At 49.0% G+C, this 26671-nt stretch overlaps 3 protein-coding genes across 4 annotated transcripts in view; 1 reads left to right on the top strand and 2 right to left on the bottom strand.

Annotated features, from left to right (window-relative positions):
• The window catches only part of LOC114064698 (prefoldin subunit 3), a 39470-nt gene extending 29932 nt beyond the window's left edge, over window positions 1-9538 (top strand). Inside the window, exons 1-6 of one of the 2 annotated variants that reach the window (XM_027898038.1) lie at window positions 797-872; window positions 4349-4473; window positions 5520-5586; window positions 6046-6144; window positions 7885-8023; window positions 8346-9538. In XM_027898038.1, the coding sequence (XP_027753839.1) occupies window positions 4367-4473; window positions 5520-5586; window positions 6046-6144; window positions 7885-8023; window positions 8346-8416 (483 nt within the window). In that variant the 5' untranslated portion in view covers window positions 797-872; window positions 4349-4366 and the 3' untranslated portion in view covers window positions 8417-9538. Of the gene's footprint in view, window positions 1-796; window positions 873-4348; window positions 4474-5519; window positions 5587-6045; window positions 6145-7884; window positions 8024-8345 lie in introns of those variants that run through there. The other variant, XM_027898046.1, reaches the window with a different exon arrangement.
• Window positions 9539-12054: 2516 nt separating this feature from the next.
• LOC114064739 (ras-related protein Rab-39B) lies at window positions 12055-18744 on the bottom strand. The gene is made up of 2 exons (XM_027898057.1): window positions 18490-18744; window positions 12055-14321 (listed from the first exon to the last, which is right to left on the bottom strand). The coding sequence occupies exons 1-2, from the start codon at window positions 18702-18704 to the stop codon at window positions 13895-13897; spliced, it is 642 nt and encodes a 213-aa protein (XP_027753858.1). The 5' UTR covers window positions 18705-18744; the 3' UTR covers window positions 12055-13894.
• The window catches only part of LOC114064683 (synaptotagmin-like protein 2), a 44898-nt gene continuing 35058 nt past the window's right edge, over window positions 16832-26671 (bottom strand). Inside the window, exon 21 of the transcript XR_003572797.1 lies at window positions 16832-16842. The gene's annotated coding sequence lies outside the window, so the exon portion shown is untranslated. The remainder of the gene's footprint in view (window positions 16843-26671) is intronic.

Raw genomic sequence — 26671 nt, 5'->3', positions numbered from 1 at the left:
CACTTTGCAGAAGAGAAGGCTCCAGGAAGAACTTAGAGCCCCTTCCGTTGCCTACAGGGAGAGCTGAAAAGGGCCTTGGGACAAGGGCCTGGAGCAGTGGGACAGGGCAGAATGGCCTTAAACTGACAGAGGGCAGAGTTAGATTAGATATTGGGAAGAAACTCTTCCTGTGGGGGTGGTGAAGAACTGGCACAGGTTGCCCAGAGCGGCTGTGGATCCCCATCCCTGGAAGTGTCCAAGGCCAGGTTGGGGCTCCAGGCAACCTCGTCTAGTGCAAAGTGTGGACACCTAATGAATAGACCTGCACAGGGGTAACCTCAGGCTCTGTCCTGAGGTACCTTAACCAACACCCAGTTAAATATTTGGCTTTCTCACCGTTTTCGTACCTGAAAGTCACGATAGCAGAGGAAGTGTAAGGGTTGTTTTGGTAGCTCTGCCTGTTACCCTGTACGAAGTCTCAGTACCAAAAAGCAGCGGCCTTAATGACTAGTGTTTTTAATAGTTGTATTTTTGTTTCGGGAGGTTGCAGAGGTCTCAGTTGTGAGCTTGGGCTAGTTAACAGTTCGTTGTGTTGTTTCCCTCCATCTCCTCCTCCTCCTCCCTCTCCCGAGCCCCCCGGCCCCGCCCCCTGTCCCAGCCGCCCAATGGACGCCGCCCTTTGCGGGACTCGGCCCCGCCCACCCCGCGCGCCGACGCCGCGCGCCCATCGGAGCCCGGCAGCCAATGGCGAGGCCGCGCGTGCGACGCCGACGCGGTGACGTTGTGCCCGCCGCGTGCCGGCGGTTCCCAAGATGGCGGCGGCCGGAGGCGGCGGGGCGGCGGCGCAGGGCGGGCGGCGAGGCCCGCTCGGCATCCCAGAGGCGACCTTCGTGGTGAGCGGGGACGGGCACCGGGCAGCCCCGGAGCGGCCGGGGGGCGTGGGCTAAGCGCCGCCAGGCGGCCCCGGCCCCGTGAGGCGGCCCCTCGGCGGGGTCGCGGCCTGGCGGGCGGGCGGGTGGTGTTCCCTCACGGCCTCAGCCTGGGCGTTTTCTCGTTTTGCTCCCGGCCTGGTGTTGTTAAGCATGAATGAACTTTATAGGAAGCTCACCCCCCGCGTTAGGCGTTACAGTGTGCTTGCACAGCCCGGCTCAGGGCCCCCCTGTCACTGTGCCCTGGTCCCTCCTCACCGGGCACACCCCGTGTCCCCTGTGCCCCCTTGGGCAGGGCCGTGCCCCGGGCACCTTCCTCCCACAGTCTCGGCTGTGACTGCCGAGCAGATCCGTCCTTCAGAAGGGACCATGTGTCCTTCTTGAAAACCAACAAACGTGTGTCTTTTAGCAAACAGGCATAACTTGATTATCCAACTCTAAAAACTGATGTACCAAGCATTTGATGATTCTCTTGACTGGCTGAAAAGAAGGAATCGTTGCTTATGCAGTGACACAGTCTCACAATTGTCTGCTGTTCGTGTTCTGCTGTGAACGGGCTCTTGGTGCTCCATCCTAATTGCTGCTTTGTCTCATCTGATCAATGAGTATTGATCAGGGTGGCCTTCCCTGGCTGCCCTGAAGTGTTGAGGTCTGTTCCTGGTGCTGCTTTGTTACTGAGATGTTCTTGGACTTTGAAAATCTGCATTTCTCAGATCTCTTACATCTTCACCAGAGCTGTTTGGACTGATCAGATCTGACTGCTTTTACAGAAATGCATGGGCTTGACTTGCATTTTGGTTTCCCAGGTGTAGTGCTTGTCCTGTGTGGGGCCTGAGCAGGCACAGGATACAGGACACTTGCTCCCAGTGCATCCAGATCCTCCCTTTCCTTTGGGGTTTTTCAGGAATGGACAGAGGAGAACCTGTGCTCTGTGCTGGCTCTGCAGTGGAGGTACCACCCTAGCAGGGAACAGGAGATAACCAAACACTTTGAGGGCACCTGTCCCATCCCTCACCCTGTGCTGGTGGCTGTTGTTGCAGCTGCTGTGTTTGGTTCCACGTTGTTTCCTTTTCTTTTTCTTCAGAACACAGGTTTCTCTTCCAAAAACATTGTATCCTGTCATGGTGATAAAAACTTTCTGATCATTTGCTTGACATTTCCCCTACCACATGGGCAGCTTGGGCAGCTTGACTGTGAATCTTCAGAGATGTTTTCTGCGAGTGTCTTGGTTCAGTAGCGGCTCTTCAAACAGTTTATGGCTGATGTCTCGTCTGAGCCGCTGATCTGTGAATTCTTGTGCCCCTCCAGGTTTCAAGTGATGTTAAGCCCTGAGTCAGTGATTTACTGGAGTCTAAGAAACACTCCAAATAGAACTTACACCTCTGGTGGGTTTGAGCTGTAGCCCAGATGTTTCCAAACAAAAAAGCCTTCTTTGTTCTGCCTTTCTCAGCAGGGGTGAGGATGCAAATCTGCAAACACGTGTCTCTCTCTGCTCCCTGCACATGCCCACAGGTGCTGACAGCTCTGCAGAGGGAGTGCCTGCAGTGCTCTATGTGGGTCATCCCTCAGAAGGTACCTGTAGGGATGAGTGGGAATGTGCTGTCCTGCTGCACTTCAGGGCTCTCACAGAGCAATCCTGGGCCTTGGCTTGACGTTTGCAAAGACTGTGTTGTACCTACAGTACAAAACAGAGTGTTTCACCAGTGAATTTTCTTCCTAAAAAGATGGGGATGAGTTTTGGCTGGTCCTTGCAGAACCTGTAAGGTGATTCTGCGGTTGAGATGCTGCAGGATACAGCACAAAGCAGGGATCCTGATGGCATTGACACCCAGCTGTGCCTCAGAACTGTCCTGTCCAAGCTCCAGGAGGTGACCAAGCCTCAGCCTTGCAGGGGGAAGGTGGGTCCAAAGCCTGACCAGCAGCCTTGGAAACCCCAGCTGGAAAACCTGGGGGGTAAATCTGAGCCTGCCTTGGATGGGGCATTGTGCAGTGGGAGGAGATCACCAGTCTGCAGGGGGCCTGGATCCACTTACCAGCATCTTTGTTCCATGGGGATGTGGGTTCTGTCTGTGCACACGGACTGAGCTGGGGCACAGGGGGGTGCCAGACAGGAGGTTGGGGGAGCTGAGCCCACCTGCCTTTGCTTTCAGCCTTGGCTGGTTCACACCAGCAGAGTCACTTCCACCAGAGGGAGTTTCATTTCACAACATCCTCAGGCCTCACTCCTACAACCTTTGTTTTCTTTGTTGGAACTTCTCTCCAGGCTTTGTCAGGAGCAGGAATGCTTCCTGGTCTGTTGGTGGGGGGGGGGAGCTCGAGGCATTCCTTGGGCATCGTCTCTTGAGTTCAGATGTGCCCCCTGGGCCGTGCTCCCTGCTGCAGTCTGGGATGGAGTTCGTGTTTCTGCTGCAAATTTCCTTCATGATAAGGAAGGTGGGGACTTCTTAGCAGACTCAGTAATTTCACAGTGAGTTTCTTTAGCCAAGAGTGACTCCAACTCCAACTTTAGGAGTCACAATGAGGGAAAGCAGCTCCTTGTCTGGTATCACTTTAGTAAGGTATTAGAGTCTTGTTCTGATGTGAAACTTCTGGAATGGAGACACTGAGTTCAAAAGGAGAAGCTGAAGAAGCCTGTGGTAGGACTTCTGTGGGGTTTTACTGAGCTGTGTAGACAAATAAGGGCGGAATTACTGCAGTGGGTGAGTGGGGTCATCTTGAGTTGTACATGGGTGAATGTTGGCAGGCCAGAAACACTCTGGCCTGATGTAGCTTCCAAAGGCTGGGAACACTGTCCCCACGCACATGAGCTGCTTCCTGGGTGCCTGAAGGAGCTGCATGCCAAGGTCAGCATCCTCGGCAGGCTCAGGCCTGTCTTCCCTGGCAGCTTTTCCAGCTGATGGTAGGGCTGGCTGGAGTTGTTCTCTGGAGGTTTCCGTGGCTTCCTGCTGATTATAGAAGGAGCTTCTGAAGCCAAACTGTTCACTGTCACAGCACCTACCTGAGCAGATACCGCAGTTCACCCTTTTGTGTCTTTCTCTGTCACAACATTCTTGATCAGGCCATGATTCTTTTCCTTCTTCAGTTTTATCCTAAAGAGCCAGGTAGGAAACCCGGATTTATCCGTGCTCCCAGGACACCCATCCCTGTTAGGTGTCATTTGACATCAGCCAGGACTGAAAGCACCATTAACCAGGTACCAGCAAATATGGTTATGAAATTATCCTTGCACCTATCCCTTAATTCCCTACCAAAAAAGGAGGGTAGGGGGAAATGAAAAGGTGGCTGAGAAAGGAAACGAAATCATTTTGTACTGCACCCAGAAAAAAAGTTGTACATATAAAAACCCCTCTAGATGTAGCTGCAGTAAGATGATAGCATGTCTGTGTCTAGGATTTCTCTAAAAGTCTTCTAACACTGAGGGTTTCTTTCTCCCCTTAAAGGAAGATGTAGATTCTTATATGAAACAGCCTGGAAATGAGACAGCAGATGTAGTTCTTAAGAAGTTGGATGAGCAGTATCAGAAGTATAAATTTTTGGAACTTAATCTTGCTCAAAAGAAAAGGAGGTAAGTAATAATTTTTGCAGAATTGGGAAATGTTTAGCACAGTTCTGTTCTTTTAAAAAATAAATCTATTTTTTTTTAAATATCCCAAGAAATAAAAAGTTGATGATAGGAGAGCTAATATTTATAGCACTTTTGGGAAAGCCCAGCTTTTTATTTCCCTCTTCCTGAAAATTACATGTTAAAGAATTAAGAGTGTTGCTGAATAGGTCCTTAGCCCTTGAGGCCAAAAAGGACTGTTGTGTCTCTTGGTTTTGTCAGCCTGGTGTCAATGAGAACATGTTTCTGTCCAGTGTTTACTGTGCCAAGCCTGTAACTATTGGTTAAGTAACATCCTCTCTCTCCTGTAGCTTCAGGCTTGATCTGAAGCTGGGTGAGAAACAAATTGTAATTTAAAGTCTAAAATCAAAGCTTTAAGTAACCTTCTTTTTAGATGATGCTCCTTTCCTGGGCAGAGATCCCCCAGGACCTGACCTGGAGCCCTGCTCTGGCAGTCACTGCTGTGGGAGCCCACGGGAAAACGGGAGGGCCTTGGGATCTGGTGCCTCTGCCAGTGCTGTCAGGAGGGGGATGCCCTCAGCTCTGGAGAGCTTTGCCTGGGACAGTGATCAGTCCTGTGGCTCTCAGCTCCCTGTCAGAATAGTCTGTGAGCCTCAGAAGTGACACACTCAGTTTGTTCTACATGCAGTGGTTTCTATCTCTGTTTCTGCTGAGGTTTCCCTCTCTTCTGAGGACATTACAAATCTGCAGAAACGTGCCATTTTAGTAAAAAGGTGTCTGTTACTGTTGCTGTGTGTTGTTCCTGTGTGAAGGGTGAATGGGTTGCTGTGCTTTGGAAGCCAGGCCAGCAAACCTCAGTGTGGTGAGAGGCAGGTGAAGCTGGAGCTGAGCTGCCTTTACATGCTGTGTCTTTCAAAGCTGCATTTGTAAGCCTGTTAAGATTGTCAAGTTTTAAAAGGGAGGTTGGATTGTATAATAAAACTGATCACTTGTTTAGGAAACTCTGTGTCTCTGTAAAATAATAAATCATGACTGTTGTTAATTCACAGGCTAAAAAGTCAGATTCCTGAAATTAAACAGACATTAGAAATTTTAAAACACATGCAGAAGAAAAAGGTAAACTATTTTGAATATCTAATGAGTATGAGAAAAGCTAACTACCTTTCCACCCTAACAGAACACATTGCAAGAAATGTTTTGGAGAGCACACTTAATATGCCTTTATAAATAACAGAATTGTTTTTAAAGGTATGTAGTACTTTTTGAAAGCTAGTTCAAAAAAAGTTAATGTTTATAATGCAGACTTAACTTTCAATAGTGTATAGATTGCAGCTAAGCTTTGACTTCATCTCCATTCTTTATAAAGATTTCCGTGTTGTTTTTAAATATATTTTTTAAATGCATTATTCTTGGAGCTAACTTTAATGTTGAATTAAAATTACATAGAGTTCCACCCAACTTAATACTGTATCAATGGCAAAAAGCAGAAAAGTGTGCTCTTTACTGTAAGTTTTATGTCTTTGACATAAGTTTCCAGTGAAAATAGCAACTGCAAGTTTTATCATTTGTCTTAAGGATTCCACACAACCAATGGAAACCAGATTTTTATTGGCAGATAATCTCTACTGCAAAGCTTCAGTTCCTCCTACAGATAAAGTTTGTTTGTGGTTGGGGGTAAGTAAAACAGAACTTTTTCTGAAACTGTTTTAAATAACTTTTAAAAGGCTTGTAAAGGAAGTTTTGGTTGTTGTCTCCCCACAGTTGTAGTGGCTGTGGGCACCATTCTGTTCAGGGGTGCATGGCACAGCTGTGCCCTGGCAGCAGAGCAACATCTAACCAGGCAACTTCAATGTGCTGGTGAAGGTTTCATGTTCTGGTTTATTTGGTGCTAAGGCTTCAGAGAATTGTCATTTTGCTAGATTGTTCTTTCCAAAAACCTTATTTGTGTTTTCCTTACCACTTCTGTCACTTTTTGGTTCAAATTATCATCCAGTATTGCCTGGGATGGGAATGTGCCCAGCAAAATAACTTAGTTTGGCAAGTAGCTTCCCATCTCCTCTACATTATTCCTATTTAGCATCTGGCTTTCCCTTTTCATGCACCTTTTTAGGGAAAGATGGGATTTCCATTGCTCACAGGTACCTGCCAGCATTTATGGTGGAATTATTGCTAAAGCCTGGTGGGATCAGCACTCACACCCCAGATATCTAAAAGTACTTAAGGAATGTCAGGTTGAGGGATTTTGTATTTAGAGACCTCCTGATATAACCTGCTGATGCTTATTTTGAGACCTTTAAATCACAGATGTTCCTAAATCCCAGTGTTGGCTGCCAGACAAACCCCTTGGTTAGCACAGAAACATTGTTTACACACGTGAAGAATCCAGACTAATTGGACAGTTGCTCCCAACTTCTCCCAGTTCTGTCATAAAAAGAGAAGATTTTTCTGATACCTCCTTTCTGGAGACTGTCTTCAGAATCCACAAACAGTGGCTTTCATGGAGCATCCCAGGTTTATTTCATAACAGAACATCAGAGAATGTTCATCCTATTGACAGTTCACGTTGAAAAGCAATTATGAAATGTCACAAGCAGTTACTCAGTATAGGTGTTCTTGGCCTTCTGCCTTCCTCCTTGGTGGTGCTTACAGTCTTTATGTTGGGCTGTGCCTGTCACTGTTACTGGGGCAGTTCTGCCTTCCACTTACTTTAGAAATGAAAGCTTTATCCAACTCTGGCAGCTCTGCACAGCCTTCCCTGGAATCCTGTCAGTCCCAGCACATGGCTCTGCTCAGGGCACAGTTCTTGAATGGGACAAAGCTTCGGTGGTGCATCTTCACCTGACATTGCTCTTTTATCTCTTCCTGGGGTAGCTTCTTGCTGAAATAACCATTTGTGGATTAAAAACCACCACCACAGTATCAGACAGGACTTCTGTACCTGTTCTATCTTTAAATACCTGTAGTAGCTCTTGTTCCAGTGCCAGTGAGCTGTTGATCAGTGTTCCACACAGAGAGCCTGAGATTAATCTTGAGTCCAACAAAGCTGTCTCCAGAGTTGTGTGGCATCTGAAAGGTGCTGCTGAGAAACACAAGGTGTCTCACTTTCCAAATACAGTGAAGGGGAGATGCTGATACCTGAAAGGCTGAATGTGATCCACAGAGAGAGAAATCCCTTCTTGCTTAGCTATGGGAAGAGAACTTCTTTAAGTCACACTAGGGGGATTTATTACTGAGTCGCTGAAGGGGTGGAGGCTTTGGATTCTGGCACTGCCTGTCCTGAGTCTTGTTGTCTTGGCCTGTCAAGACAGTCTGTTGTTAATGTCATAAGTTATGAAAAACAGACTGAAATAAGTTTGGCATTGCTTAGTCCTTACAATGCAAGAGTAAGAGATTTTATGAATCTTCCTTTTTTAGGCCAATGTGATGCTTGAATATGATATTGATGAAGCTCAGGCTCTGTTAGAGAAGAATTTGTCAACAGCCACAAAAAACCTCGATCTTCTAGAGGAAGACCTGGATTTTCTCAGAGATCAGTTCACCACTACAGAAGTCAGTATCCTTTTTGTTCCTCGGTGGGGGAGGAGGTGTATGTGAAAGCCAACAGGTAACAACCAATTTCCTGATGTGTCTTTATCCTAGACTGGCTGTCCTTAAAATTCTGTAGCATCTGTGAACTTCACCTGTTCTAGCAGTGCAGTGGAATGTTGTGTTTGCAGGACTGAGCTGAGGGTCGGTGTGTTGGAGGTAGCAAAGCTTGTGTTTGTGTCCCCATGAAACCTCCTGTGGTGGTTGCAACCCAGAGGGGCTCTAGGGTGAGTTAGAAGTGTTTCTCTTTTCTGCTTGCATGAGCTGTTTCCTTAATTCCACACCCTCAGATATGGCTAGAGTTTATAATTGGGACGTAAAGAGAAGAAACAAGCAGGACCCTTCCAAAAACAAAGCATAGTTTTGCCAATTTTAAATGTGGTATCAATTTCCAAATATTTTTTATTTAAACACCCCCAAACTTCATTCAGGACTGAGTTACTTTCAGCATTTCGGTAAATGGTAAAATATATAAAAACTAATGGTGAGCACCATTTTATTTATTTGTAAACTCAAAATTTGGTTTCATGCATGCTTCATGAAAAGATTTGAAAAGGCACCACATAGTCCAGCAAAGGACATAGTATTTTGATCAGACCAGTCTGTCATAAATAAATTTCTACCTGAAAGCCTGTCTGAAAAGCTGAGGGGCATGTGTGAAATGGAACCTGACATTTTAGTGGGTTGAGGCTTTGCAGGGTTTTCATCTCTGTGTACAGCTGATGGAGTTGTTAACTTTGACTTGGGCTGGGAAGACGTGCAGCTGTAACATTCTGGGAAACAGAACCAATAGAGTGGAGTCTTGGATTTTGTTTCAGTGAGGTGATGGGCAGCATCAGTCTGCAAAGCATTCCTGGATATCCACTTTGGATAAACTTGTTTGTAGTAATTATGGGTTAGCTAACTGCCTGTTACTGAGCCCTCAGCACTTTGCACACAGCAGTTTGTGATTTGTCCTCAGCAGTGGTAAATGGAGTGAGCGGCACAAGCCACGTGGAGCCCGCAGGAGCTCTCACCCCCTTCCTCCTCATACACGTGCACACGTTGCTTATTTTGGCAAACGCGTTGAACAAGGACACCCCGACACCGAGAGCCTGTGAGAGCCCCCATTTCCAACCCCTTAGCCCAGGTGTCCAGTTCCAATGTCTGAGCACTCTCATCCTCCCAGGTGGGAGCCTGTGTGTTATCAGGGTGCCCGACTGGAACGTGACCTCTGGTGTTACTGTTGGGAGTATTTTCCTGGTCCTTCCGAAGCCTTGCGAGATTGTTGCCTTTTACCTCTGCAGTTTCTTTCTAAAACAAAATGCTCAGTGGTGATGTCAGTGGCTAATATTCACATTCTGTGACTGAGAGTACAGGTTTCACTGCAAAATAAATGCAAATGTTAACTGTTTGATCTTCATGTAAGAAACAATATACCTGTAAATTTTTTGTACTTTTATTTCATTATATTAAAATAGTAAAACTAAACAGTTGTGGCAAACAGCTGTTTTTGTGCATCTTTCTTTGTGTGAGAGTCATGAATCTGATGTGTGATCTTTTATAATGTTTCCCTCCCTTAATTGGGGAAAGGGGAGGGAGGTGAAAAATTCCGTGTAAGCAGCAGACGTGTGGCTGCTGGATCCTGGCGTGAATGAAAGGGGGGACTGTGAGTCAGCACATCTGAACTGGGGACTGAAAGCAAGTGATTTACCAGCACTCTTCCTGTCAAAGAGCTGCAGGGAAGGGCCCAGAGCAAGTAAACCCTTAGCAGTGTCACCAGTAAGTACCTGGGCTGTGCTTCTCTGTACCTTCCCCCAGGGCGATGCTGTTTCAGTGTCTGTGGCTGCAGCAGAGCAATGTGGAGCTCTAATGGATTCTCCAACAGGCACCTCCTATGGCAGGCAGGATGTGGGGCTGGTCAGGCTGCTGCTTCCCTTTTTTTTATTTGAGCAACAGCAGTGATGGAAAGGCAGCTGCAAACACGTCCCGATTTCTCTTAAAATTTTCAGTTTGGATTAATGAGCTCCCAGCAGGCTGAAGCGTATTCCCCGCCTCGGGCTGGTCCTAAGGCAGCAATTGCCTGCCTTTGTTGTGCACAACAAAATGACCAGTTAAGCATTTTTGCACAGCAAAAGCAGCAGTGAGCAAAATCAGCTCTGCCACTGCCAGGGACCTACTGCTGCATGTAGGGGGGGACTGGGTGACAGCCTTGGAGCTGAAATTGCTCCTGTGTTCAAAGGTGTCTGGCTGCAGGGGAATGGGAGATGGCTGTGGCCATCACAGCTCAGATTTTAGAGGTTTTGTGTCTGATGTGAAGTAGAAGATCAGCCTTTCTCCAGGTGTGCTCTGGCCTGTGCTGCTGAGTCTTTGCTTCTCTGTGCAGGAGCAGCAGGTCAGTTGGCAGGAGCTGCTGTAGCTGCTGCTGCTGACAGAGGCCTCCTGCAGGGCCAAGTTTGGCTGCAGCTGCAGGGAGCAGGGGCTGTCCGGGGAGTGTTTCAGCATAGCTGGGCTGTCTTTTCTCAGCGAGGCAGAGGGCTGGCTCTGCAGAGCCAAGCAGGGCCTGCAGAGAACAGTGAACAGCAGCCGTGAGGCACTGCCTGGGTATGGAGGTACCGAGCGGGACAGGGAGCAGCAGCTCACTCAGAGAGAACGGCAGGGAGGGGGGGAAGGAAAAAAAAAAAAAACCACCAAAGTTTCTTTACAAGTTTTGAATTTCACATTATCACGTAGTAACCATTTTGCTAAATACAAGCATGTTTTCAGTCACAGACAGACAGCTAAATACAGCGTTATTTTCACATTTCGTTACAGTGCATAACAAAGCGAGGACAGTGGATAGTACGCTTTTATTCTGGAGGTTCTGAGCAAGTTCAGTCTAACATGCAGATTGTTTTTAACGTGTGGAAGAGACCACAGAAAGTTAGCTTTTTTTTTTTTTTTTTTTCTCTTTTTGTCCTAGAGTATAAGAGCTCCTGACCTTTATCCTGTGAAAGGTATCACCTTCTGATTTCTCGAAGTCCCTCTAAGTCAAAGCATTAAAACCAGTTGTTAGAAAAGAATTCTTAGCATATCCTATAAGTTCTTCATCTTAGAAAAAACATTCCAAATTTTGTACAGATGAATCTACATTTCCTATATTTTAATAAGCTGTCTAGAAAATGCAAGGAATTAGAAAAAGATGTAGATAATGATTTCTCTATCATTTAATATAACAATTTATTACCTCTAAGTAGTTAAGACTGTGTACATTTTCTTCTGTACTGTTCCTCTTTAGAATTGTGACACTTCTGTTTTTAAATTGAAGGTTTACTCTGAAGGCCTGAATGCACTTTACTGGCTTAGGCTTTCTGGAATTTCTCCCTGGGAGCAGTAAAGGGGAACGTCCAAAACCCATTAAATAAAATACTGGCTGTCTCATGAAGAGTGATCTTTCCCCTCTGGCCAGGTTCTCACACAGGGAATTAGAGAATTTTACTATTGCTAAAATGTCATTTGATCCAACTCCTGACTGATCCAGCTCCTTCCTGCCCCTCATGTCACACACCAGCTCTGCCCCTGGGGCTGTTGCAACCCTTGGCCAGGCACCCCAAAACACACCTCATGAGCAGCTGGCTTCTGAAAAGCCCAAGTGGCTGCTTGGTGGGCTTTCCATGAAGAAAATGACCCTTTGGTAGGTGTCTGTCCTTTCTCTTGTGAAAATGCAACTGACTGACCTGGTCTGAGCAAACCCAACGCTCTGCCCGGGCGTCAGCCAAGCTCCTGCAGCGCTCCCTGCATCCGTCCTCTCCAGCTCTGCTCACCTACAAACAGATTTTCTAACGGGATTTTCTTTTTTTTTTTTTTTGTTAATCTTCAGGGAACTCAACTCGACCACAAGTGACTGTGCCTGGCATTCACTGGGCTTTAACAGGAGATGTTTGATATGTTCACAGCCTATTCAAGCAGTGACAAGCTCACTGAAAAGCACCAGGCCACTCCTACCCCCTCCCCTCCTTGCATTTGCTCCCTGTACCCTCCCAGAAGGTTCCTCCCCAGGAACTGAAATTGTTCCTTGAACACTGAAAATAAAAGTGTTCAGGGTTTGGGTTGTTGGGTTGGGTTTGGGTTTTTTCAGCTTCAGTACAGAAACCACAGGTTTTTTAGTCAAGACGGACCCGTCCATGTGCTGCTGCAAACTGTGAGAACAAGTTCAAAGGCAGAAACAATCTGAACTCAACAGCAATCAAGACCCACACTTCTATAGATGGGCTAAATTAAAAAGCTGGAATAAGTATTTCATTCTTCTCTACTCAGAGGCCTAAAATCAAACACTAGATGCTTCCTGTGGTTTTTACCTAACCCCCTCCTCTTGGCCACTGCAGTTTGGTGTATAAAGCTTGCAAACACAAGTAAAAAAGTCACTACAGTTTTGTTTGTTTGCTCAATAGGCTGAACTTTCCCTAGTTTGCTACAGGAGCACAGTCACCCTGCTGCACTTCAAAAGCTTGAGCTAAAACTTGGCCGAAGCAAAGCTTCTAAGTGGTGAATGGCATTCCCAGAAAACATCCTCCTTCATCCAGCTTTTGTAACGTGGCTGCCATCCCAGGATGGCCAACCTGAGATAGATAGATCCTCTTTTGTCAAACTAAAACGTGGAGGAAAACAAATTTTACTCTTGAGCATGTTTGTGGCTTTCTTTTCCACCTGCTCAGACACTCCTGCTGTGTGTTCTGCCTTCCCAGTGCCAGTTCTCTTCCACAGAGGCCAAAAAAGAAAATGACACTTCAACAGCAGAAAGTGCAGATGGAAGCTGTTGCTTGCCATGCTATTTGACTTCTTTAAAAGCATATCTCACCTTTTAGAATGTCTGATGCACCTGAGTTAAGCTTTTCAAGTTTTTTATTTTGTTGGGTTTGTTTTCTTTCCTCCCTCCTTCCCATTCCTCCCTGTGACCTGGTCAGCACAGAGCTGTCAGCAAGACAGAAACATTGGTGTGTCCCACCCCAGGCTGCAATGCCCTGGCCTTAAGATCCAACACCTGAGGACATGGTTCTCTCTTTATGCTCTTGATCACTTAATTCTACTGGAAAGCCCTGAATCTGGGTACTTTCAAGGTACTCACCCAGGCAGTAAATGCGTAAAAAAATGCACTGAATAATCACTACAGCAGCAGGAGTTGTCACTTAGGTTCCTGGTTCAGCACAGCAAGAAAAGCACTATTGAGGAGGGGGATAATTTAAATTTAAATAACCAATCACATAACTACAGTGTTCCTTTATTAAATCCCACAGAATATTCTTTGCTATCGAACTAGGCTCAAGAACATAAGAAAGGAAACTCAGATGTGTGCATACCATGTCAGTAAACTTTGCCTGTGGAACTGACCTTATGAGGAAATGGTATCTGCCTTTACACCTTCCTGGTGGTAATAAACAGCTGACACAAACAAAGATGTCCTCTCGCCTTCTCTCGTTCTGCCTATTTGTCATACTACCAAAGTATCCATCCTGTGGCTTCAGCACCCAACAGGGAGCTACGGATTTACTAAAAAGAGGACATTTACAGTACCCTGGCATGTGCTAGCCCATTCAGCTCTCTGTATACTCTCTCCTGTCTTGTGCAGCCCTTCATTTCTGCCTCCTGTCTCCTTACAACATCTACATGCACCCTCCACTCACTCTGCTTCAGGTTTATAGCCCCCAGTTCTGAAAGGTTATTTGGAACAGAACATTTCTTTCCGGGCTCTGTTCTGGTGTCCAAAACAATGTGGGAGGCTGTTCCCAACGGGAGTGTTGCTCTCCCCTCTGTCACACCGAGTTCGCTTAGTAAAGTACGTTTGGTTAGTAGAGTTCATCACCACTCGCCTCACTAGAGGAGCTCAGCACAAGCACCGCCTATCTGACTTCACCACTTCTTCTGAGGAGTGCACTACGTTTGGGACAAACCCGCTCTTTACCCCTTCCCATCCCTCCTGGATTGAAATGTCCCCCCTTTTAACCAGCTCGTAAATGTCCCGAGTCAGGTCAGTGAAGGCCTTCTCCACGTTAATGGCATCCCGAGCGGAGGTCTCAATGTACTTCATACCATAAGCAGCTGCCAGTTTCTCCGCCTCGTGCCGGGTCACTTGCCGCTGCGTGTCGAGGTCACACTTGTGACCCACCAAAACAAAGACAATCTGGTAGGGCTGGACGTGCACCTTGGTCTCCTCCAGCCACTCGTGGACGTTCTGGAAGGACCTGCGGTTTGTAATGTCAAAGAGGAGGAGTCCTCCCACCGAGTTCCTGTAGTAGGCTCTGGTGATGGACCTGCAAAGGAAGGAGCCACAGCAAAGCGTTAAGTTACCACTCTCTGAACATCTGTCCTTCAAGAAAGCAGCATTACCACCACCCTGTCTACCCTGCAGATCACCAGGCAGAGAATGCCGTTCAGGCAATGCCTTAGCACTTTTTAGCTTGTGCTCTGTAGAGCTTGTCATTCAAAGAGACAATTTATCTTGGCTCTAAGATTTCACCCTTGGGTAACTGTCCCACTGATTCATTGCAGCTCAGTTCAAAATCTCACCACTTCTGGTCTCTTTTCTCTCACAGATCTCTGTATGGCCTTGGCTGTTGGGCTGAAGAGTCCCATCCACTGCCATGTAAGTTCTCTGAATACCTCAGCTACCCCACTGCTTTAGAAGCACTGCGACAAATTAAAGGATTCAACTGAAACCAAACACCCGCTGTCTGACATACATAAAAGCAAGAAGTCAGAGATTTGGAAGGCAGACCATGGGGTTGTAGCTCCCCTCCACACTCCCAGGGCCAAGGCAGAGGGACATCCACCCATCCCTACACTTTCTCACACTACACCACTGGTCAAAGCTACAATGCAGTGACAGGACACTGTTACTGGCACTGGCACTGACAGGAGCAGCCCGTCTGACCCCCGCCAAAAACCAGCAAAATGATACAACAGCTTCCAAGGGGAACCTGCACCACCACTGGTCGTGTTCCTGGCAAATACTGACAACATTTAACAGTCACCAGAAAGACCCAGGAACTGTGGGCTGAGAAATGGAGTCCATCTCCCACAGCTCCTCCGAGCAGGGCCAGCCCAACACAGCCAGGAGCAGGGAATCAGCAAGCACAGGGAATCACGGGCGAGGGAGCGAAGCCGAGGCCACGAGCCTGAGCAGAGCTACAGTTCGACTACTACACGTGGAAAACCAAGAAGCTGAAAAACGGTGGTGTTTCTGCAAAGTCATGGATTCCATCTAAATCCAGAAGCAGTGATCGATTTCAGTCCCTGGAGGAATTGACACTCAGGCCTGAACTTTCCTTGCTGGAGAAATGTAGGCACTGCTGCATTTTTACCTTGCGACAAGTCCTTTTTTTTTGGCCATGCAAGAGTGTTGTTACCGGTTATTTGGTCCTGTAGTGTTTATATCTGCCAAAGTGGCCCCAAGAAAGGATGAACTGGAGTTTTGCAGAATTGTTTTATCAACAGACATGCAGTAATGGGTGAAAATTCACAGGCAAAACTGAAGTGAGCCAGAAGCAGGGGAAAAACCATAGTTGGCTGCGTTTGGATAATCTGTCCTCTCCAATTGTCTGGCTGAGGGACAACAGTCACTCTGCACATTTGGCACTGAGGGAATTAGATCTGCCTTTTGCTATCTAGCCAGCTGCAAACAGATATTGGCGCTTTGAATTCACCCCCACACTGTCAAAGGCATTTCTGCCTCTCCCTTGTGTTCCATGCCATCAGCCCTGGCTCCTCTGCCAGCATCAACAATGCCTCAGGTACTTCTGAAAGACATGACAGGATCTAAGCTGAATGCTGCTTCGAGGTAAAACTAGGTGAAGGTCTCAGTGCCTTTTCTTAAAACATTTCCCACAGTTTTCCTTACTGAAGCAAAGTATATTGCCTGCTTGCTGCACATCCCTCCCAAATTCCCTTCCAAGACTTCTATCTTTCCCCCTCCTGCCGTGCTCACATGCTGGTGCAGAGCAGTACAGGGATTTGCACCTATTTTGGTAAATATTAACATAAAGGTGCTGTCTCTGTCTGGGAACTCTCCCCTCGTTTGTACCCATGGTGGCGACTCGTACCCAGGTCTGTTTGTTGGAGTACTTGCCTCTCTAGCCAAGGGAGAGCTGCTGGCTGGAAGGAAATAGCTCTTCTGTAGGTGGTGGGACACAGCTCCAGGGAGCGAGAGCTGCACATGCTTTTGGTTTTGCTAGCATTACACAACATCACGTTTCAGGCACGCAAATCACAGTATCTGAGCAACCAGAGAGATGGGCAAACCCTGCTAAACCCAGGAAGAACTGGACCCTGCTCTTCTACAGCTCCAAGGAAGCCTCAGTGCTGCCCCAGGCAGGATGTTTTGGGGCTGGTGTGGCAAAATAGACTGGCACATGCTTAACTGTAGCTTAAGCCTTGACTGCATGGAAATTGCTTCTAATTTATGGAGAGTGAAAGAGCTCACAGCAGGGGGTCAGGAAGAGCAGAAATGTAGCACAGCTGCCTCTCAGGGAATGCCAAGGTGTCTTCAAAATAACTACAGTGGTTTTGTCCTCGTGGGGCAGCTGTTACACTATGCAAAGCAAGCTAGAAGTGCTCAAATCAGAGAACTCTGTGAAAAAGTGGAGCTCATTCTTACGGATTCCCTTCTCAAGAAATTCCCTGTGGGAAAGTTTAAGGGTTCTGGAGAGCACCTGCTCCATGGTGCTTCTTGCTTATAACCACAAGTCCAAGGGGCTTTGGCTTATTCCAGTAATAGCTAAATCTTGTCTTTGGCCAAGAAACACACCTTGCAGGAGGAGACCAAGAGCTGTTGTCCTCATGGGACAATTTACCCCAGGGCTAATGGTGATTTGAGAGGGTCAAACACAAACCAGACTTTTTGCCTGACTTTTTTCATATTTCAGAGTGCACCATAAAGGCACCTGTGTTTGCTCATTTCCCTGCAGCTTTTCACACCGGGAATCTCAGCCTGCACTTTGGCAAGGGCGTTTCAAAGTTGCACTATGGGGGTTTTTTTATGCCATTGACCATTCCTGCCCCTTGCACTCTCCCTGCCTTTGCTCGCTGCTGCCCATCGCAGCAGTGCAGCTGCCCTTGTGCTGAAGGTCGCCTGCTCATCATGCTGACAACCCGAGTGCCAGGCCGGGTCAGCCCCCAGCACCGAGGGTAAGCAGCCCCCAGGGCCCCCAACTTCCTAATGTGTAAAAGAAAGGAAATCGAAGCCATCCGACAGCTCTCACTCTTCACAGCAAGGGCAGAAACAGGCAACAGCACCCAGGTGTGTTTCCTACAGACCTCAGCACAAGATCCAAAGCTGGAAGCTGATGCAACTGCAAGCTAAAGCACCTCCTCTCTCGGCAGAATAAAGCACCAGCTCCTCACCCTCAAGGCTGCAAGGTAGCAGAGGAAAAACCTGTCAGTGGGTAAGGACCAGCTACTGCACATCCTGGGCCAGGTGCCAGCGCCACAGATGCGAGGGAAGGTGGTGAGAGGGGTGAGGGTAGAGGAGGTTTCATCTACTGAATGAAACCAAAACATTCCTCAGGCAAGTCATTACAGAGCACAGAAGTAGAAGCTCTATGAAGCTGCACAGGGATGTGGAGCACAGAAAGTGCTCCCGAAGGGAACAGGATGAAAGAGCGGATGAGGGTTAAAGACGCATGAAAAATATAAGCCAACAGGAGGCCAGGAGCTGCGGGTACACTCACAGCCCTCCCAAATGAGCACTGTCTGAGCAGCGTGTGTCACACAGCACCAGCCCCTCTTCAGCTGGGGCCGAGCCTGCTCCAACCATGGCTGCTGTTTTTATCCCACAGTTCTGTGGGAAACTTGGCACGGTCCCACATGCTGCCTTTATTTTTCCTCATCGAGATTTTGTTACTGCTGCTTAACCTCCCAAATTGCCTGCGCCCGTGCAGCGCTCGGCGTGGCACTCTCCAGAAAGCACCTGTCATCCCTGCACAGCCACAGCCAAGGGTTTGTCCCGACCTTTCTCTGTCCTATGGAGAGCTGAGCTCTGCTGTCGCTGCAGAGCATCAAACCACACATTCCACTGCGTTTAGCGAGCATCAGCTGAAGTGTTCGGCTGTGAAACATCCTGGTCACTGCCTCCGCACCGGCGAGGAGCAGGCGCCTTCCCTGCCGGCTGCATCCGCCGATGCGCGGACACCTCCTGGCTGGTGAAACGCGGCCCCAGCGCTGCCCTGGGCCTCGTCCCCCTCCCCAGCGACATCCACACCTGCGCATCCCGCACACCTGTGCATCCCGCGCCTGGCCATTTGGAGTGGACACGGATCCCAGGGACACACGAAACGGGGGACAGGGGGGGGCACAAAAGGTGCCAATTTGACTCCGTCTCATTCCCAAACGCCTCTCCCAGTTGCGCTTCCCCCCCCTCCTCGTTCCCCCCCGCCCAGGCCAGGCCCGGCCCGCAGCCCCCGGCCCCGGCCCCGCGGGTCTTACCGGAACCGCTCCTGCCCGGCCGTGTCCCAGATCTGCAGCTTGATCCTCTTGCCAGGCTCGATCTCCACCAGCCTGGAGAAGAAATCCACGCCCACGGTGGGGTCGGAGATCTGGGCGAAGCGCCCCTCGGTGAAGCGGCGGATGAGGCAGGACTTGCCCACGGTGGAGTCGCCGATGACGATCAGGCGGAACTGGTACAGCCAGATCGCCTCCATCCTGCAGCCGCCGGCCCCTCAGCGCCCGCCCGCCGCCGCACCGCCCATGCCCGGCCCGCGGGCCCGGGGGCGGCCGCGGCCGCGCCGCTCAGGCGGGGCCCATGGCGGGCGGCGCTGGCCCGGCCCGGCTCCCGCGGCCCCGTCACCACCGGCGCATCCCCCCGAGCCCGGGCTCCGCCGCCTCAGCGCTGCGAGCACCGCGGGGCCCTCCCGGCAGCGGCGCTGGGGCCCGGCCGCGGGTCGCTCCCGTCGCTGCCGCGGAGCCCGCGCTCGCCCCGCCGCTCGCCGCCGGTGCCGGGGTGGGGGGTGAGGGATGCGGGGCGCGCTGCGATGCAATGGCGGCCGCGCTGTTACCGCACTGCCGGGAGGAGCCGCCACCCTCGGAACGCGGCGGTGCGGGAGCCGCGCGGGGGCGGGGCGGGGCGGGACCGTGCGGGGCGGCGGGGGCGGCCGGGGGACCAGGAGAGAAGGGATGCCCGGTGGCTGCGGGGGACCAGGAGAGAAGGGATGCCCGCTGACTGGGGGACCAGAAGGGAAGGGATGCCCAGTGGCTGCGGGGGACCAGAAGGGAAGGGATGCCCGGTGGCTGTGGGGTCCGCGGGCCCGAGGAGAGCTGTGCTGAGCCCAGGGCCGGGGGAGCTGCGAGCTGGCGGACCCCCAAGCGAAGGGGCGCAGGCCAAGGCTCACCTTCCTCAGCGCTTCCCCGAGGACAGGGGTGCACAACACCCTTCTGTGTTTTAAAACCGAGTTTCGTTTCTGGAGAGTTTCAGGTTTCTCACTCCTTCGTTCCCATTGAAATTTACCGGAGGAGCCCAAGTGCTCCTGGAACTTCTGGAGAGCCTCTGCACCGCCCCAGGACCACCTGCACTGGGAGAGCCTGATTTGGAAAGGGACAGTGGTAAAAGGAAGGCATCTTACTCATGAAACCCAGCATATCCACATGCACACACATACGTTTGTGTCTGTATATATATTTATCTATAGTGTGTATATATGATGTGCATACAGCCTCAAAAATTAATGATTACAGCCAATAAATACCCAGCAACTTAAATACCACAAACCTTTAACCCATATTCCCTTTGCTCAAATGGTATCTTGGCTCCACAGTGTGAAGCACAGTGTTCAGGAACCCGAGTGGCAGGGAATGTCCCACAGTGTTCCCACAGATACCTTGGACTGTAAGCCCCAGTTTTGACCAGGCTGTCCCACACGGGCAGTGTCACACATTGCCACGGCAGCACACGGCCACTCTCACCTGGGACACGTGGGACACGGCTGAGTTTGAGTGCCTACTTGTTCAGCACTTGCCAGAGAAGAGTTTTGATCTCTGGAAGGGAAAATGAACATGTATATGATTAAAAATAGTGACTAAAATGTGTGTATTCAGACAAGCATAAAAAAAAGGAGGAATATATTTTTAAAATTTATGAATGCGTTGGTGTTTTCTTTAAATAAAGATGGTTTCATTAAGAGCTCCTGCTGCATGACCACTGTTAAAATAAACATATCCACAGTAGCTATTATATTCAGTAGATCCTCAGAAAAAGAATATTTATATAGGTGCAAGATAGTTAGCCACCTTGCAAATTGGACTAGGACATTAGACAGACCATTTCCAGTCTTGAGGAATAAATGGCAAGGAACTTTTTCAATATCCTCTGAAATATAATCTATTTATTAAAAAATAATAACCCCAAAAGATCCTATTTTAATGTACCTTGAGACAGGAAAGAAAACAGATGAAGCAATCTGCACAGCAACAGAAAGAGTGCAACAGAAAAATATTAAACCTATAAATCCAGGTTAGCGGTACATTAACCAGTGACTCATTGCCAGCGAGGCTTTGTGGGGATCTGGTGCACTTTACCGAGTGATTTCTGAGTACTTGATGCCCATTAGTTGAAGCCCACAACAGATTGTGGTTTCTCTTCACTGTCTCTCTCTCCTCCCCGTGTACTCTCACACACAGTTGCCCCACTCCCTTTCTTCCACGGGTCTGATGTGCTCAAGCACGAGGCACTCCATAGCAGCCTGTGAGTCACCCGCCAGCGGCATCTCCAGGAGCATCTCACGGCACAGGTGCCTGTGGACATTTCCCGGCAGCGGCGTGAGCAGCCGGAGCACCCTGACTTGCAGGGCTGTGCGGAGCTGAGGAGACCACCCAAGGGTGTGCTGGTGCCCAGCAGATCCTGTTGTAGCTGGAGGAATTCCTAGAGCACCAGGGACTTGCCTTTCCCAGCCAGCGAACCCACAGGATCCCGTGATGCAGATATTATGTTCATCTTCTCTGAGCACATGCACAGAGATGAACACCCGCCGCGTGACTCGGCAGCCACGGTACTAATTAGCAGGAGCGAGAAGGCAGGAGCAAATGAGATCCTGGGAGAGCCTTTGTGCTGGTACCATTTTAGGAAATGAAAGATCTGGTGTCTGAGAGACAGTAACCTAGATTTGATGCAGAAGCAGGTTTGTTGGCTGAGGACAGGACGGCAGGTGCCAGTGAGGTGCTGTGGGAGTGGGCGCGCTGATGGCAACACTCGGAGCAGCCTCCTGGGCTGTCGGCAGCCCCAAACTAAAGGCAAGAAACCTTTCAGTGCTCCTTCCCGTGGGCCTGGGGGCAATTCCAGAGAAACCCTTTTGTCCTCAGAGCTGCTAGTGAGACCTACCTGAGCACAGGTGAGGGCACAGCTGAACTCGGAGCTCTTGCATTTGCTGGCAGCACCTGTGGGACTCCACAAACAGGGTCCAGCCCAGCAGCCAGTGCTGCCTTGGGAGGCCCAGGGGAACTCTCATGCAGGCAGCACTGCCCTACAGCCTGCACAGCCAGACATGGGTTAAAGCCCTGCACAAGAGCACTGTGCACACCTCTGCATGCAGCTCCTGCACAAGGTGACAAACATCCACACATCAGCCACTGGAGCAGGTATTTCTTATTTAGTAAATTTATTTTAAGGCAGAAAAGCTCAGACAAAATGGGGTAAGGGCTGGAGAATTACTCCTTTTCTACCCTGTGCTGCCTGTACTCTCTATCCCAGAGCGATTATGTTAACTCCCTTTTGGCATTAGATGATGAAGCCCTAACGAGATACTTGGGCTTTTGTAAGCCCAGTTCCTCGGGCTGGTGGGTGGTGATTGCTGTGCATGCTCCAAAGGCAGGAATCCCACCTTAAGGGCCTGGTACTGGCCTCAGCAGTCCCGATAGCTGGGGTGGGATGGTCTCGAGGCAGGCAGCTCCTCTTGGGCAGGAGCTCTCTGCTGTGAGAAACAAAACAGAGAAGGTACTGAACCATGGTTCGGGGTGTCTTGGAGCCAGACACCCCCCTGGACCCCATGACTAATGTGCAGAGGTACTTCATAGAATCATGGAATGATTTGGAAGGGACCTTAAAGTTCATGCAGTTCCAAACCTCCTGCCATGTGCAGGGACACCTTCTACTAAACCAAGTTGCTCAAAGCCCCATCCAACCTAGCCTTGGTTCAATTCCCCCTAAATAGACAGTAGACCCTCTAAACAGTTTGCCATTCAGTCGTAGCTTCATTTCTCTCCTCAGCCAGCCAGTACCCTTTGCACACCAGCAGCTGGAGGCTGAAGCCATCTCCAAGCCCTAGGCAGCACTGTGAGGAGCAGAGTGCATCAGCACTGCACACACCATGCAATTTTAATGCCCTTTCAGTTTCCAAGGATACAAAAAACAATCAATGAGACCCAATCCCTCGCTGCGGGGCTGCTGCACAGGAGCTGTGCCTGTGCCCCAGCCTGGAACAGTGCAGCGATCACAACACTCTGGGGACCTGGAGCACCCAAACCCACAGGCTGTCATCCCCCACCCTCCCAGGTATTACATCCCAGCCACTCTCCCTATGGAGCTGCTCGTTGTTGCAGAGATAAACTGCATCCAAGCAGAGCCCTGGATGCATACACAACCACACAGGCCAGAGACCGGTTACTGAAAACAGTCACGGGCCACACAGCAGGATGACAGGAGTGCTGGGAGCGGGGCTGAGTAACCACATGGAGCAAACAATTTATTAGCTAGTTCCAAAAAACATCCCTGTTAAATTAGGCCTGTCCAGATGTGACACAGAGACAGATTACACTGTTGACAGGGATGTGATTGCACCCATGACCTACTAGCTGATCTGTGCTGCTGTAAAACCCAGGACAGAGGGAAGGCATTAAGCGAATTAGTGTTTATTATTTATACAATGCCCACAGTCAGTCAGGGCGGTGCAGACAAGCGTAAACCAAGGGCGCCACACGGTGCTCTGGAACTGACAGCCCAGCTGACAGCAAGCACTGGGAGCATAATTTAGGACTTTGTGACAAAGTGACGGCCTTAGAGCCTCCAACAGCAGTAGCAGGAGGGGAGGGCAGGCAGGACTGACTGCCAGGAGGCACATGGTGGCACTTCTGTCCCACCTCGGCTTTTGGCTGGGCTAAAGTGCTGTTTGTAGTGGTGGAGTTCCATGACAGAGGGGCAGCCTCTGTCCCTGGGAAACCTGTCTAACCTCCCTCCCCAAACACCTGCCTGTCAGCAAAATGCTTCTAGTGCTCAAGGGAGTGAGTACTGCACACCAAGGCAGTTCCAGCCATGTTGGCTGGGGCTCCAGGGGTGACATCCTGCAGAGGTACCACCAAAACAAAAGCAGTAAAGCAGACACAGGCTTGACAAAGAGTCATGGCTAAGTGATGCTGGCTGTCCCATTAATGGGCCCCCATCAATATAGGAACCCATTATCTAAATGGCTCTCCTACATGAGGTGCCCAAGCACCTTCTGTACCCAACTGAGAGAGGCAGGAACATCTTGAGAGCTATTTATCCCACTCAGCTTGATGGGAGGAACCATCCTCCACTGCTGCTCTGTCCCTTGGCCATAGAGGAACAAAGGGCCCCAGCCCAGAGCAGCTGCCTGACCTCAGATAGATGGAATTGCCCCCACTGCCTGAGCAGGAGGCTCTGGCTCCTTACAAGGAGTTTAACAATGCCACAGAGACGGGGCTGCAAAGCCAGCCAGGATCCCTGTCAATGGGAGAATGTGAAGGAGACATAAATGCAGAGAAACTTCAGAAATAACCAGAGAAGCCTCTTGAGTCAACAGCAGTGCTCCAGGGCAGTGCTAGCATTTGTTTTGCAGCCAGAAAGGACAGGGAAAATTAAACTCTCCTACAGCGTGATCCACATGGGTGGACGTGCACGGAGGATAAGGTTGCATCCCTGCAAGTGGCAGAGCCACCCTCTGGTGCCACTCAGCATCCTCATGACACAGCCTCCAGCCCCAGTGGCTGGCACATGCCAGCGGGTCAGCTGGGTTTCCTGAAGAGACATAAAACGTTGGCCAAATATTTCCCTGTGACAATAAATTAATCGTCAGCTCATTGCCACGGGATGGCTCGCTCCAGATGCAGCTCCCAGTGTCCTATTTCAGATTACAATCACACTAGAATGGTCGTGGGTTGGCTGTGTAAAAAAGGGGGGGCTCCCATCAAGAGATCGTTATATCTGCCTGAGTCTGCCTGAATCCAAGCACAAACCCTCCACTGGGAATATTATGTCTTTGTAGCTGTTCTTCCCAGGAAGGGAACAGGATCTGCTTAGAGCAAATAGAAGCTATTACAATCAGGATAAATTAGTAATGGTGAGTGGGAGAGGGAGAAGAGGGAAGTAAAAGAGGTTATTGTGATTTTTCTTGCTATAGAGGGGTTGTCTGAGCTACTTACAGTGCCAGAAAACAGCTCCCTGGCCTCCCCTCTGAGTCCAGAGCTCAGATTGGAGCTACTCTGGATTGCTAACAACTAGCAGGATGGTATTATGGGTTGTTAGATGGATGAAATCTGATTTCTGCTCCTATTAGTAGCATCTCAAGTTTAACAGCAGCATAGGCAGGCCTGTAGAAAAAAAGGTAAAATACCCTTGCAGTTGCTCTGTTCAACACCACTAAACACGTGCCTTTTCATCAGAAGCTGAAACACCTGTTGAGGATCTTTAAGGTGCTGTAGGGGGTAAGGCTGTGGCTCTGTGGTGTTGTGTTTTTCATTTTGTAAAATACAAAAAGTAATTTGCTAAACCCCGGCTGCAGTCCTGAAAAAAAAAAAAAAAAAAAAAGGAAAACTGACATGCAGAAATGCTTTCATGCTCAGGACTCCTTCTGTTCCTCCTAAAACAACTTCTTAAAACAGGGCTGGTTTAGCTTAGTTCGAGTCTACAAAAGAGGCTGAATTGCCACAGCTTAGAGACAAGTTCAGCCATAACATGATTTTACAGCATTTTAAAAAGCAAATATCTGCCTGCTTAAGAGAGCACCTATTTCAGGTCACTTGCAGGGCAGTGACTGTACCACCACCAGCCCCTTTCCAGCAGGAATGTTAACTGGAGCCCTCCACCAGGAACCTGGTGTGACCAGCAAACCTGGCAAGCTCAGACTCTGCTCCTGTTCGTGTTTTTCCACTCTTTCTAGGATGTTGCTGCCTGCTGACAGCTTCACCCTTCATTCAGATTTCACTATCTGATATGAGGCATTTAAGTTGACTGAATGGGAAATTAATGCAAAACAAAAAGGAGCTTAATCTGGGGCTGCCAAACTCCTGGAGGGCTCCCAGAGGGGACGTTTCCAACTCTCCACCATGCCCATCCCTTTCTCAGAAGAGATCTGTTATGAACCATTAACAGTAATTTCTCCATGGGCCTCCTGGAGACAAATAGCTGGTTTTTGCACCCTCTAACCAACCAACCAACCAACGTGTTCAGGAGCATGGGTGAAGAATGGCAAACAAAAAAAGAGGGAATAGCCACTCTGGAGTTGCCTCCTGTTGCTGAAACCTCATTGCTCCAAACCAGCCCCCTCCTGCTCATGACAGGCCAGGAGCTGGTACTGCTCTACCAAAACACACTCGGAGTCATCCCAGGGAACCACAAACTTCATCCTGGGAGAGCTGCTCCTCGTGGCAGAGCCACCAGTACAAGGAGCCTCCCAAAAAGCAGCCCCTGGCATGAAGTAGCTTCTCCTGGCTGACCCCACAGGAAGGGACTTCTGTCTGAAGGGCTCTCCAGAGGTCAGTAGGACACAGAGCTCCAGGAACACGTACCTTGCACGTCTTTGCCAGCATTGCTGTTCCATGGGTGTTCACAGGGAGCTTCCCAATTCCTCCTGACAACCTTTGTGACAGAGGGACATCTCCTCCTGGGCATCCATCTCAACACCTTAGGGGTGCAAAGCAAGCAGGTGGAAAAGAAAAAGGATTAAGCCATGAAAAATAGAGAAGTACAAATCAGCCAACTAAAACAAATAATCGAGCCTGGTGCTGAACATGCTCACGCTTAGTTATCGGGATCAGAAGTGTGTTTATTTATATTTATTCAGTTTTTGATACACCAGTCTATTGGATATCTCTTTTGACTTAACAAGACTGCAAAAATACAGCATTTCTTAGTTCACCAGATCACATTATTATATGGGTTTATTTACCCAGCATCCTTTTATCTCCAAATCTCTACAGTACTTAATTTTTTTTTAAAGGATAAAGCTAGGCAAATATTTAGTAATGGATAATTAATTCAACCACTACTTTTCCATCTCCTCTGAGACAGTCATTCACTGGATGTTGTTCAAGATGCAATAATTCTTTCTCTTCTTTAGTTTGCTTCTAAACTATTTTCAATAGTTCCTGATACCTGCAATATGAACAGTTTTGAATAGCCATAGGCATACATTATATTTGCCTGATGAGGCAGAAAGCTTCTCAACTTTTGCTTTCCCTCCCTTTTTTATTCTATTTTGGAAGATTTCCAAGAAAAAGTTATATAAACCAGACATAAACTGGAACAAAGCAATCATTGACTCTCAAATGCAGAACCCTCATGGAAAGCAGTTGCCAGCTGTCCTGTAGATACTGAGGTTTGTATCCCAGCCTGTCACACCCAGCATTTCCTGGGCCTGCTCAGTCCCTGGGGTCTCTCCTGGATCCA

Source organism: Empidonax traillii, unplaced genomic scaffold (assembly GCF_003031625.1).
Source record: "Empidonax traillii isolate 1590-97213 ecotype Southwest subspecies unplaced genomic scaffold, ASM303162v1 scaffold20:size5563877, whole genome shotgun sequence".
NCBI classification, from domain to species: domain Eukaryota; kingdom Metazoa; phylum Chordata; class Aves; order Passeriformes; family Tyrannidae; genus Empidonax; species Empidonax traillii.
This window is presented reverse-complemented; position numbering and strand designations above follow the sequence as displayed.